General features: G+C 40.2%; 2 protein-coding genes across 2 annotated transcripts; one reads left to right on the top strand and one right to left on the bottom strand.

Moving 5' to 3' along the window:
- The first annotated feature begins 1,610 nt into the window (after positions 1-1,610).
- Positions 1,611-5,150, top strand: RFC3 (replication factor C subunit 3). The gene is made up of 9 exons (XM_078586336.1): positions 1,611-1,887; positions 1,992-2,202; positions 2,795-2,874; positions 2,974-3,133; positions 3,286-3,367; positions 3,608-3,737; positions 3,847-3,910; positions 4,040-4,108; positions 4,944-5,150. The coding sequence occupies exons 1-9, from the start codon at positions 1,635-1,637 to the stop codon at positions 5,044-5,046; spliced, it is 1,152 nt and encodes a 383-aa protein (XP_078442462.1). The 5' UTR covers positions 1,611-1,634; the 3' UTR covers positions 5,047-5,150.
- Positions 5,101-9,642, bottom strand: POP4 (ribonuclease P family protein). The gene is made up of 9 exons (XM_078586337.1): positions 9,521-9,642; positions 8,699-8,925; positions 8,060-8,125; positions 7,512-7,579; positions 7,158-7,423; positions 5,877-5,945; positions 5,642-5,697; positions 5,441-5,542; positions 5,101-5,313 (listed from the first exon to the last, which is right to left on the bottom strand). The coding sequence occupies exons 2-9, from the start codon at positions 8,916-8,918 to the stop codon at positions 5,219-5,221; spliced, it is 942 nt and encodes a 313-aa protein (XP_078442463.1). The 5' UTR covers positions 8,919-8,925; positions 9,521-9,642; the 3' UTR covers positions 5,101-5,218.
- Positions 9,643-12,787: the final 3,145 nt, after the last annotated feature.

Below are 12,787 nucleotides of genomic sequence, written 5' to 3'. Positions count from 1 at the left end.
AGAGGAGAGATAGAAGAGAGTAGATAGTACAGGGGCATATAAAGAATGGAGGGTGGATAGAGAGAAGAGAGAGAAGGGATAGAGTAAAGACAAAAGAGAGTGACAATAGTAGAGAGAGATGAGAGAAAAGAAAGAGGAGAGAGAGAGCGAAGAGAGAGGATAGTGGATAGATTGAAGAAAGAGGGGAGAGAGAGCGTGTGAGAAAGAGGAGAGAGAGTGGAGAAAGAGATAGAGGAGATATGAGAGAGAGAAAAGAGAAGAGAGAAAATATAGAGGAGATATGAGAGAGAGAAAAGAGAAGATAGAAAAGACATAAGAGATTAGATTGGAGAGAGAAAAGAGAATAGAGAGAAGAGATGAGATAGGAGAGAGAGAAAGTGTCGAGAGAAGAGAGAAGAGAGAAGATATGAGATAGGAGAGAGAGAAAGTGTCGAGAGAAGAGAGAATATATGAGATAGGAGAGAGAGAAAGTGTCGAGAGAAGAGAGAAGATATGAGATAGGAGGGAGAAAGTAGAGAGAGAATATATAAGAGATGATATAGAAGAGAGGAGAAGAGAGAGAAAGTAGAGAGAGGAGAGGAGAAGAGATATGAGAGAAAAAGTATAGAGGAGAAAGTAGAGAGAGAAGAGAGATGATAGAGAGAGAGAAAGGAGAGAGGATAGAGACAGAAATGAGAGAGGATAGAGACAGAAATGAGAGGAAAGGAGATAGATGATAGAGAGAGAAGAGAGAGGATAGAGACAGAAATGAGAGAGGAAAGGAGATAGATGATAGAGAGAGAAGAGAGAGGATAGAGACAGAAATGAGAGAGGAAAGGAGATAGAGGATACAGAGAGAAGAGAGAGGATAGAGAGAGAAGAGAGAGGACAGAGACAGAAAAGAGAGAGAGGAGAGAGATAGAGAGAAGAGAGAGGATAGAGAGAGAAGAGAGAGGACAGAGACAGAAAAGAGAGAGAGGATAGAGATAGATAGGAAAGAGGAGAAGAGAGAGAAAGAGAGAGGAAAAGAGACAGAGGGGAGAGAGGATAGAGGAGAGAGAAAGTAGAGAGAGAAGAGAGAGAAGAGAGAGGAAGGATAAAGGGAGAGAGAGAAAGGAGAGAAGAGAGAGAAATAGAGAGGAGAGATGAGCGAGAGGATAGAGAGCGGAAGGAGAAAGGGAGAGAGAGGAGAGAGAGAGAGAGAGAGAGAGAGAGAGAGAGAGAGAGAGAGAGAGAGAGAGAGAGAGAGAGAGAGAGAGAGAGAGAGAGAGAGAGAGAGAGAGAGAGAGAGAGAGAGAGAGAGAGAGAGAGAGATCGAGAGAGAGAGAGAGAGAGAGAGAGAGAGAGAGAGAGAGAGAGAGAGAGAGAGAGAGAGAGAGAGAGAGGAAGAGAGAGAGAGAGAGAGAGAGAGAGAGAGAGAGAGAGAGAGAGAGAGAGAGAGAGAGAGAGAGAGAGAGAGAGAGAGAGAGAGAGAGAGGAAGAGAGGGAGAGAGGGAGAGAGAGAGAGAGAGAGAGAGAGAGAGAGAGAGAGAGAGAGAGAGAGAGAGAGAGTAAGACTACTGCTGGGGTTCAGATGCCATTTGGCTGATCAGTCATCACTACCCATTAAAAGCCCACAACTCTTCCTAAAACACTCTACTCTCACTTCTCTCTTCATGTTTTGGCGCCATTTCAGACAGAAGAAGCCGAAGAGATCGATCGAACCTTCGAATCTCCCTGCAATGGCGGCAGAAGAAGACAAGCCCTCGGCCATGGAGATCGACGACGTTCTTCCTTCTCCCAGTCTCCGTCTCGACAAGAAATGCCAGCCACCGCCAGTCCCCCACGCCAAATCCGCTCCTTGGGTCGAGAAATATCGCCCCCAATCCCTCGCCGACGTCGCCGCCCATCGCGATATCGTCGACACCAGTAAATCCCCCATTTTTTGTGGATTTTTACTGATTTTTCGCTGGTTTTTGTCGATTTCTGTTGTTCTTCTATGATTGATTTGTAGAGTTTTATTTGCGGCGCAGTTGATCGATTCACGAATGAGAACAAGCTGCCCCATTTGCTTCTTTACGGACCGCCTGGGACGGGGAAGACGTCGACGATCTTGGCCGTGGCGCGGAAGTTGTACGGGGCGCAGTATCACAACATGATTCTTGAGCTGAATGCGTCTGATGAGAGAGGGATCGATGTGGTTCGTCGACAGATTCAGGATTTTGCCAGCACCCGATCCTTCGAGTAATGTTTACTTCCATCGCTTGCACAGATTTATTCTTTTTTGCGTTAATTCATGTATTTTCTGTCTCGGTTTTAGGTTAAGATCTCTATGAATGTTCTAGAAATGATTGTCAGGAAATTTGTTCTTCAGCTTCCCTGGGTCATTTAGGGTGCCACTACAACATCTATGATGGTTTTTAATGCGTTTGGCAGCTGATACTGATAAAATAGTTTAAATTACCTTTTAAATTACTTGGGGACATGCTCATTCTGTGTTTAGTTTTTGTTTTTGCTAAAGGCAGTGCAGAAACGAAGCAAAGTAAATTCGAAACATTTTAATGAAAATTGCTGTAAACTTGAAATTTCTGAAAAGCCCGCAAACTTAGTTTTGCATCTTCACTCGAGGCTAGGGGGTTCAGATTACGCCATTTTTAACTGAATCGAAATGTAGATATTTTTCCATTTTTTTTCCATACTTTGCCGTCCATTGGATAAAAAAACTAAGTATAATATTTTCTATTGATGGGTTTTTTAATCGGTTGTTTTTTTAGTTTGAAACCTTTTTTGGAAACTTTCATTTGTTCAAATTGTTTTTTTTTTCAAATTCTTCTAGTGCGAAGGCTTCGGTTAAGTTGGTTCTGTTGGATGAGGCAGACGCCATGACAAAAGATGCACAATTTGCGCTTCGGAGAGGTAAGTCCAAGCCTAGCAATTTTTCGTTTTTATTCATGAATGTCTGATGCTGGATCCCCCTTTTTTCTCTCCTATTAATTATTATTTTGTTTAATTTAGTGATCGAAAAATATACACGGAGCACTAGATTCGCGCTTATTTGTAATCATGTCAATAAGATCATTCCGGCGCTTCAGTCCAGATGTACTCGGTTCCGGTTTGCTCCTCTTGCTCCTGCCCACGTGACCGAACGCCTCCGGCACGTGATAAATGCCGAAGAGTATGCTCCAAAACTCAGTTTAATCCTCTGAATATTATACTTAGTTTTTTATCTATGATAATTGCTCTTGCTGATCGTGGGTTTTCTTCAATATTGCTTCCTGTACAGAGAAAAATAGCTATTTTATACTCATGGTATGTTTTCTGGATCAGGATTGATGTCTCTGAGAGTGGCCTTGCCGCTGTTGTGCAGCTCAGCAATGGCGACATGAGAAAAGCGCTGAACATTTTGCAGGTACATTTCAATGTATCTTTAAAATAATCGTCTGGATTATGAAGACATATTTTGAATTTGAAAAAAAAATCAAAGCTCTTCAGTCTGTACTTTCTTTAACAAACATTGAAGTTTTTTAGCCACCTAGTATATATTATATTATATTCTGTTTCAGTAGGATTTTTTCATGTGATTATATTTATAATGAATTACTTCCTTTTTTATCATTTTAAAATGGAACTATTTCTTTTTTCTCTGAAGTCTACTCACATGGCCTCCCCACACGTCACCGAGGAAGCTGTTTATTTGTGCACGGGGAACCCACTGCCCAAGGACATCGAACAGATTGCTTTCTGGCTTCTAAACGAATCATTTTCCACCAGCTTTAAACGTGATGTTCCTAACTATCTATTTAAATCTTTTATAGTTTCTGTTCCATCTTGTGTTTTAAAATAATAGTGAAGCTAATTAGAGTATTATTATGTTTGTGATTATTTCAGGCATATCGGAAATGAAGCTGAGGAAAGGACTTGCCTTGGTGGACATCGTAAGAGAAGTTACTATGTGAGTCAGTTGCCCTTCTACGAGCTATTTTTCTGAGGTTTTTTCAGATGAATATAAAATAGGAAATAATAAATTGAGTATTAACATAAGAGATTAATTGCTAAATTATGGTTCCTTTCAATCGTGCAGCTTCATCTTTCGGATCAAGCTACCAACTAGTGTTCGTGTCCGTCTGATCAATAATCTCGCCGATGTAGAGTAAGGATCTATCAACCCTCTTTTATCTTCTTGGAAACAGCTGTGAATTTTGATTTTCATCATACAGATCCTCTAAGGACATAAATCCATAGTACCTATCTAAGAACTTCTGAACCCGTATCATGATCTCTCTCTCTCTCTCATTCGCGCATAAGTGTTGCAGTTATAGTTCTGGATCGTCCCGGACGTGGACGATGGGTGGGACGGGACGAATTTTGTCCCGTCCGATGTCCAGAGTAAGTTCAGGGACGAAGGACGGGACGGTTTTTCATCCAACGATAAAAAAACCATTCTGTCCAATCATACCGGGACGGTTTTTGGTCCCCTCCAGTCCTCCCAGGACGAATTTTCGTCGCGAAATTCGTCCCGGATGAAAAAAACCCATTTATATTTTTAATATATTAATGTAGATGATCTAATTTTTTTAAGGGAAATATGGAGGAGAGAGAATGAAATGGACATATGTACAATTAATTCTAAGCGGCGTCAGTTTGCACGCGAAAAAATACAGGGACCTTGATGCAAATTGTCATAGCAAGGCCAAGTGGCGAGATCTCAACCGTCCGTTGTGAATCCGGCGGTTTTTCAACATCTGTCTGTCCATCGTCTGAGACCTCTGGACGGACGATTTTTTCATCCCAAGGGACAAAAACCGTCCCGTCTGGTGGTTCCCGGGACAAATTTTCGTCCCGAAGTTCAACCGTATCCTCGGACGGGATGATTTTTTCATCCCGGGACGAAAACAATCGTCCCGTCCGCGTCCCTGAACTATAGTTGCAGTTTCTTGATAAATTATATTTATCACTCTCTCTCTCTAACCGGCGCCCTGTTTCAGGTACAGATTGAGCTTTGGTTGTAATGACAAACTGCAAATGGGTTCAGTCATCTCCTGTTTCACTCAGGCTCGGACTGCCGTTGTCGCCGCCGCCACCAAGTAATATCTCTCTTTATCTCTCTTTGAAATGCCGCCTCCGGTGTCATGGTTTTGGGGATGAATCTTAGTAACCATTTTAGAAGATGAATGTCATGGTGTATTACAGTCTTTTTGGGCTGCCATGAAGTATAGAGAGAGAGATAACATGTTCTTTCTCTTCATATACATTTAAATTATTAATATGTATTCCGGGTAGAGAGCTTGTCACCGAACAGCGTCAGCTTCAAGTTGGCCGCTTGAAGCTGGAACACACATATCTTCTTCGGAACCACTGCCAAGAACCAGCAAATTCCAAAATTAGGATATTCTCAGAATTTCTTGCTTCGGTCCCGTAGATAAAAGAGAATAATCCATCGATTTCGGGCACGAAAAACATATCAAAGTTAGGCAGAAAATACCTTTAAATTTATCATCTGGTGTTATGATGCCGAATGTCTCTTTAGTTTCCCTGATCATGATTCCACTTACCCCGGTGAAATTGCCTCCTTTGCACTCCACAACTGCATAATACGAAAGATGAGTACATGTTTTTATGTAAAATCATAGCAGTTCTGATTAAGAGCATGAAATTTACAGATAAATACAAACCAGTTACTTACCAAACAGGAAAGCGCCGTGCAAGTCTGCTGAGAGGAAAATCTGGCCCGTGTGCTTCCTAGAGCAAGAATTCCAAAAAATAGTAATAAGTTTGAAGAACAACATCCTGCTTAAAGATTAAAAGTAGTGCCCTGGCTATCAGCTATATCTTTTAGCACAATTTGTAAGTGCTTGAATCTAACAATAAACTAATTCATTGATAAATATAAAGTTCAAACCCAGAAACTTTTGGCTTGCCTTTTTTCTTTAAGAAGATTTAGGATGTATTCTTTCCACATATCGTGCATTGGTTTGAAGGCCTCAAACCTGCGGTACATGAAACAATTTCCCAGATTTCAGAAAATCATGATAATTGACGGGTAATTTTGGGTCAGTGTCGGTTTTTTATTTCAATAAAATAATTAACAACGAATTAACCAGCCAAAAATGAGAAATGAGTTTAGAATATCAGCTTCCAAGAACTTGGAAGGTGATTCCAGGTCAATGTCAATAATCTATTTCAACAAAATAATTGAGAATGGTAACTAGCGGCCTAAAACGAGATAAATGTTAAATAACAAGTACTTCCAAAATCTCTGGGGTAAAGCTTTTCCAGATTTCAGAAAATCCAGATGATATGCTACCGGCTTCATTTTGAAATAAATTTAAGACGATCTAAAATTTGACGGATGATTTCAGGTCGATTTTAGTTTTCTATTAAACAAATGGTAATTTTTACTGGTGACCCAAGATAATTTAAAAATAAGTAGACATGCGCTTCCGAAACCTCTGCAGAAAAAAAAAATTCAGAAAATCCGGAAGATCTGCATGGGTTTCGTTACTCATCACCATCATCAACCCTCATTGAAGCTGACGAATTTTGGGTGGTTGACAATGAAAGGTTAATGGTGATGTTGACGATGGTGGTTTATCAGAGACATTGACACTCTCTGTCAAAATTAGCAGTTAACTTAGGAAAATTCTAGTTAAAAAATCATCAACCCCATCCACATCAACTGTCTAATAGATGATGACTATTTTTGGTTTTGAAGAAAATTTCTAAAATGACTGCTAGTTGAGATGACTATGAAATTTCCTTTTAACAAAGGAAGGTTGATGGCAATGATGGCGTTGATTGTCATTAGCCATGATCGTTCTGTTCTGTTCATTTTAAACGAACAAAAAATTTGCACAAAAGAACCGCACAAGGCCTTGTTCTTTGTTCTGTTCTCTTTTTTCTTCAAAAACGAACAAAATTCGCACATTCGTACATTTATACAAAACTAGAACAAAATTCACACAAAGCAAACAAAAGAACCGCACACACGGGTCTGTGGGATGTTCTGTTCGAATTTGTTTTTGTTCTGTTCGGAAAACCGAACAGAACGAACAATTCGCACAAATTCGCACAAAAAGAACAGAACGACCATGTCTAATTGTCGTCAATACCGACGGGAAGAGCCCTATCTGCCACCCGCTTCAATTGGATTTTTACTGCAACACTAAAAAGGAAAGAAAAGTGTTTACTATAACACGTACTTCCAAAATCTCTGAGGCAACGCAAATGACCCACAAGCGTGGTGCTGGCGCATCGACATGCGATTCTTTGATCGATTTGAATGGCTCTGAATGGCCTTCACTCGGGCATCTTCCAGCCCTTCAGATCGTGGAATATGATTATCAAGAAGCAACCAATTATCAATTTTCATGTTCCTCGATCCTTGCATATATTTCTCCGACGAATCCCCTTTTTGGAGAAGATCATGAATCACATTATTGACGATGGCTGCCCCTGCTCCAGGATTCTTGTAAAGAAAACAAACTGTTCTTGAGAGATTCTTCAGACTAATTATGGAGAAAATGGGTTCCATCGGATTGGTTCGAGAGGTTTACCTCAGGAGGTGGCCTCATCAGATTCGGATGAACAGGTACAGAAAGCTTCCGATAAGCAGGATGTATTCCTGAAAGAAGCACCTTAAAAAAAGTTGCAACTCAATTTCTTAGTAGGCTTCTGCACTCGTCAACTGCAACGTCTCCGTCAATCTCATCGACCCTAGTTGATGTTGATGCTGCTGAAAGTTTGTGTTGTTGACGATGCAGATGACATTGATGAGGTTAATGTTGACGTTGGTAATGAAGGGGATCACATATTGTTGAAAAATGCCTTCATGATCATCCAACAACTCAACAAAATTCTGATTAAAAAAGCATTAACATCGATGTCAATGTTGTCTTCGACATCAACTGCCCTAGTTGATAATGTCAATGAAGTTGATGAAAATATCTTAAATGGATGGTTGATGGTGATGATGATGTTGACACATGTTGATATTGATGATGTCATCCGCAATCCATTATACAATGTCAACGTCGCACATCCTACATCTTTGGAACATGCCAAACCCTCTCTTAATAGAACAATTAATCACGAAATATCTTACTTGACACCTCAGAATCCTTATTTGAAACTTCTGAACTTCCAAATTTGCCTTGGAACACAAAATTTCCTGAATCAAAGAATAGAGACTCAGTCAGGATGGCAGAATATTTAAATCACAGAACATGCAAGGATAACAGAGTCTCAACCTTGGTATATTACGCGTTAGAAATTGGAGTATTCATGTAATTTCAGATCACTATAAAAACGCAGGAAACCTCTAGTGTAATTGAGTCCCATCCACGACTAGAGTTTTTGAATTTTTGTCATTACTATCTTCTATTCCTCTCTCTCTCTCTCTCTCTCTCTCCTCTTCTCTCTTGGTACTGCATTGTAACTCCTTACTACAGTTTTCTACATAAGGGATGAGAAAAAACCACATGGCACGTAAATCAATATTCCAAATAAGTTTTTGAAAAATGCGGCAGATATAAGAACATTTTTTATGTAATCCTGTTATCTCAGTCTGCATATTAACAAATCAGCGAAATCTGAAAGAGATTTTTTGTCTTCAAAATCTGAAAAAAAATTAAGATAACGATGTTCCCATTTATTAGCCGATAAGAAAATTGTGTGATATTTCCCTAATTAGGAACTTCTGTAAGAACAAGTTTAAGTAAAAAAAATGCGCCAGTCTAGGCACCTTTCTTTAAGGATGAAACATGATCCGGAGCAGAGGTGGAAGCAACTTCGGCTCCTCTTCCACCATCTTCATCTTTGCGTTCTTTTTTCTTTCGGAAATTTCCCGTCTTCCTTTTATTATGATTAGGCTCCTGAGAGGACTCTGGTTTTGAAGCAGAGAATCTTCGTTCCAATGCATCTAATGCCCTCTTCCTTTGATCTGAGATGACTTCAGTAGACATTTTTCTCCTTCATGAAAATCGCAAATAGAATCAACATTCAGGAGTAAAATGTTAAAATTTAGAATACAAAATCACAAATGTGAAAGAATGACATTCAATTGATAAATCCATGTCTTGCAAGGTAAGAGGGAAACCGTAATGATCTAGCTATAACTTCTAAATTCTAGCGATGAACAAGTTAGCTTAGCTGGTCATCAGATCTCGATAAACTTTGAAAACAGATTAAACAGATAGAATAGCAAGCTGTCTGAGGCATTTACTTCGATTTTCTCTTCAAGCGTAATTCGTCACAGAGCGATGCGGTAATTATGGCTTCTCACGATGCAATGTGGCACATCTAATTATCTTTCAAACTAAAAAATTGTCAATCAGTCGATGGTTTCAAAGTGTTCTTCATTCCCCGAGGCGTAACTATGGCGAATGAAAGATACCCGGATTAAGTAACAAATGAAATCAAACTAAAAAATAAAATTTTAACATCAGGGACAGCAGCTGCTTCGATCTCAACATTTTTTACGAATTGGGCAACCTAAGCAGCTCCATATAGTTGAAATCGATGCGATTGATAAGAGAAAAAAACTCGTCAGCGAATTCATCCGTACCCAGTCTGTAATGTGTGCAAAGCGGCCGAGATCCGTCGTTCTTCCCACAAAATATTGCTTCGGATTCTCGTCGATCTTCCACAAACGATAATTTTTGCAGGAGATGAAGAAGAAGAAATAATCCCGTTGCTTGAGAAGGGGAAAAAAGCCTTTTTAAATATAAAAAGCCTAGAAAAATATAAATTAAAGGCCCAATGGGCTGGATGGGCCAAGAACCCTAGAAACAAACCAGGACCGTAATACATGATCATAATACTCTTTTATATAAATTAAAGACTGTAATATGTGACCGTAATAGTCCATGAATAGATGATCGAACTTAGTGAATTATGATGAGATCGTTATACAGAGATCACTAGTCTTTAAATATATATTCTAAGGATACACGTGAAGGACATAGAAGTATCTAGATAGAATATCACTATCTAGCCTCACTTAAATGATGAGTATGGCCATTCCCGTAGCCGTTAGTGTGAAGACACTACAGATGGATAGTGGGTGATCTTTAGTGGAAAGAGTTTACTAAATTGATTGGTACGAATCCCTGAATGGTATTATACTGAACTGTCAATCTGGTTGATTCACGCCACGGTTTTGTAAGTGGTCCTTAGACCTGGGACACCAAAGACGTCTTGTGGACTGACGGTTGTACTTTTGACTATGGCCAATAAGTCTCTAATCATGGGATTCTAAACGCTCACAGTTTTGGTGCATCAAGAAGTTCACGAAGACGATTGAGTGGTCAATATGGGATCGCCCCTTTTCGCTATAAGAGGTGACATCTCGAGGAAGACGATGTAATGAAGTCCTTGGCCAATGTAATGAAATATTGGAGAAGAATTATCCGATAATTTTCGAATGCATCAATACTAATTCGAATGATGGATTAGAGTTTGAAAATTGACCATACCCCAAGTCATCCAATGAGAGTCAAGTGGATGAGCGATTGTATGTATACGATAACTGATGATGAACATGTTCTATAAGTAAGTCGAGATACACTCCTTATCTTCTAGAGCATGAGGTGTAGCTTGGCACCCCACGTGTTGGAGACTCAACCTATTGATTGGGTTAAATCGATCCGATGTTAATTAATTTATATGATGATATAGTTAATTAATCTGGAAAGACAATAAAGGTTGTTGGGCTGCTTGAGTCGTTAAATAGGCTGATACATGGGCCTAGAGGGTCACACGCAAATGATCTTTCGAACGCCGGAAGATATAATTAAGTTTTGGGGAGTTTTTATGAAAAATACTAACTTTGTATAAATAGGGGAAGGGACTGAGCAAAATTCACCCATGCCATAATTGTTCAAGGCTTTCCCCTTCTTCTCCCTTCTCTCCACACCCCCTCTCCATGCCCGATGCCATCGGTACGACGTAACGACAACGAAGGAGATTGAATGGGGCTTGTCAACGATAAGGAGGAGATTCGACATGCTGATGACCACATGGATATGTCTAGAGGCTGCACACTTTGTCGGGTTCTATAGGCCTTGACATGGACGAACAAAACAAAACGATTCGCAGCAGAAGACTTTTGTGAAATCGTAACGGCATCAACAAAATCATTGAAATGAGGTACCTTTGCACGAATCTCATTCGTGATTTCTTCGATCCCAGAGCGAGACGAGTCGAGCTGCTCAAGTGTGCAACCTCTTGATGTATCCACGCAGTCCTTGGCACGTCGGATCTCCTCCTCGTTGACGAGCCCCGTTCAACCTCTGCCATCATCATTATGTCGTCCCGATCGCATCGGGCATGGAGAAGGGTGTGGGGAGAGTGGAGAAAAAGGGGAAGGCCCCCTGAAAAATTCTGGCCTGGGTGAATTTTGTTCAGGGCCTTCCCCTATTTATACTAAGTGGGTATTTTTCATAAAAACTCCCAAAACTTAAGTATATCTTCTGACATCCAAAAGACCATTTGCGTGTGACCCTCTAGGCCCATGTATCAATCTAGTTAATGACTCCCGCGGCCCAATAACATTTATTGGCCTTCCAAATTAATTAACTATATCATCATATAGATTAATTAATGTCGGATCAATTTAACCCAATCGATAGGTGGAGACTCCGACACGTGGGGTGCCAAGCAACACCTCTTGTCCTAAAAGATACAAAGGAGTGTGTATCGACTCACTCATGGAACATGTTTGTCATCGGTTACCGTGTACGTATAATCCCTCATCCACTTGATGCTCCTTGGACGACTTAGGGTATGGTCAACTGTCAAACCCTAATCGATCATCGAGTTAGTAATGATGCATTCGAAACTCATCGGAGAACTCTTCTTCGATATTTCACTGCCTTGGCCAAGGACTTCATCGCATCATCTTCCTTGAGCTGTCACCTCTTATGCCGAGGGTGGACGATCCCATCTTGACCACTCAATCGCCTTCGTGTACTTCTTGATGCACCCGAAGTAAGACCGTTTAGAATCCCATGATTAGAGACTCGTTGGCCATAGCCAAAGTGCAACCGCCCATCCACAAGACGTCTTTGGTATCTCAGGTCTAAGGACCACTTACACAACCGTGACGTGAATCAACCTGATTGACATTTCGGTATAATACCATTTAGGGATTTGTTCGGATCAATTCAGTGAACTCTTTCCACTAAAGAGCACCCACTATCTATCCTTAGTGTCGCCACACTAATGGCTACGGGACCGACCATACTCATCATATGAGTGAGGCTAGATAATGCTATTCTATCTGGATACTTCGATGTCCTTCTCGCGTATCCTTTGAATAGGAATATTTAGAACACATGCTTAAAGACTAGTGATCTCCGTATTATGATCTCATCGTAATTCACTAAATCCGATCATGTATTCATGGACTTCATTATACGCATCACACTTGCATTATAATGAATATGTTCTATTAATGAATATGGAACGAGATGTGGAATATGTGATTGGCTTGCCGACCGCATATATATCCATCATAGGGAACGGAAATCGTCATCTGTCAAGTCACATGTCACCGTGACAAAAACATGAAGGATGATGTGACGATGACGGTGCCGAATTTCAGGTTTACGTGATGGTGATGTGACGGTGACGGGATGCCCTGGATGCGTGACGTGACGAAAAAGTTGCGGATGACGGTCGTGACTTGTTTTTAATGCAATTTAATAATAAATTTAATGACTGACAATTATGAATATAATGAATTTAATAAATTAATATATTGATGGAAAAATTACAGATTCAGTATCTTTTGTTTCAATATACTGTGATAATTAAATTATTGACGTACAAT

The sequence above is a fragment of the Wolffia australiana genome, chromosome 14 (assembly GCF_029677425.1).
Source record: "Wolffia australiana isolate 7733 chromosome 14, ASM2967742v1".
Classification (NCBI taxonomy): Eukaryota; Viridiplantae; Streptophyta; class Magnoliopsida; order Alismatales; family Araceae; genus Wolffia; species Wolffia australiana.
Note: the sequence above shows the minus strand (reverse complement) of the source record. Positions and strands in the feature narration are given on the sequence as shown.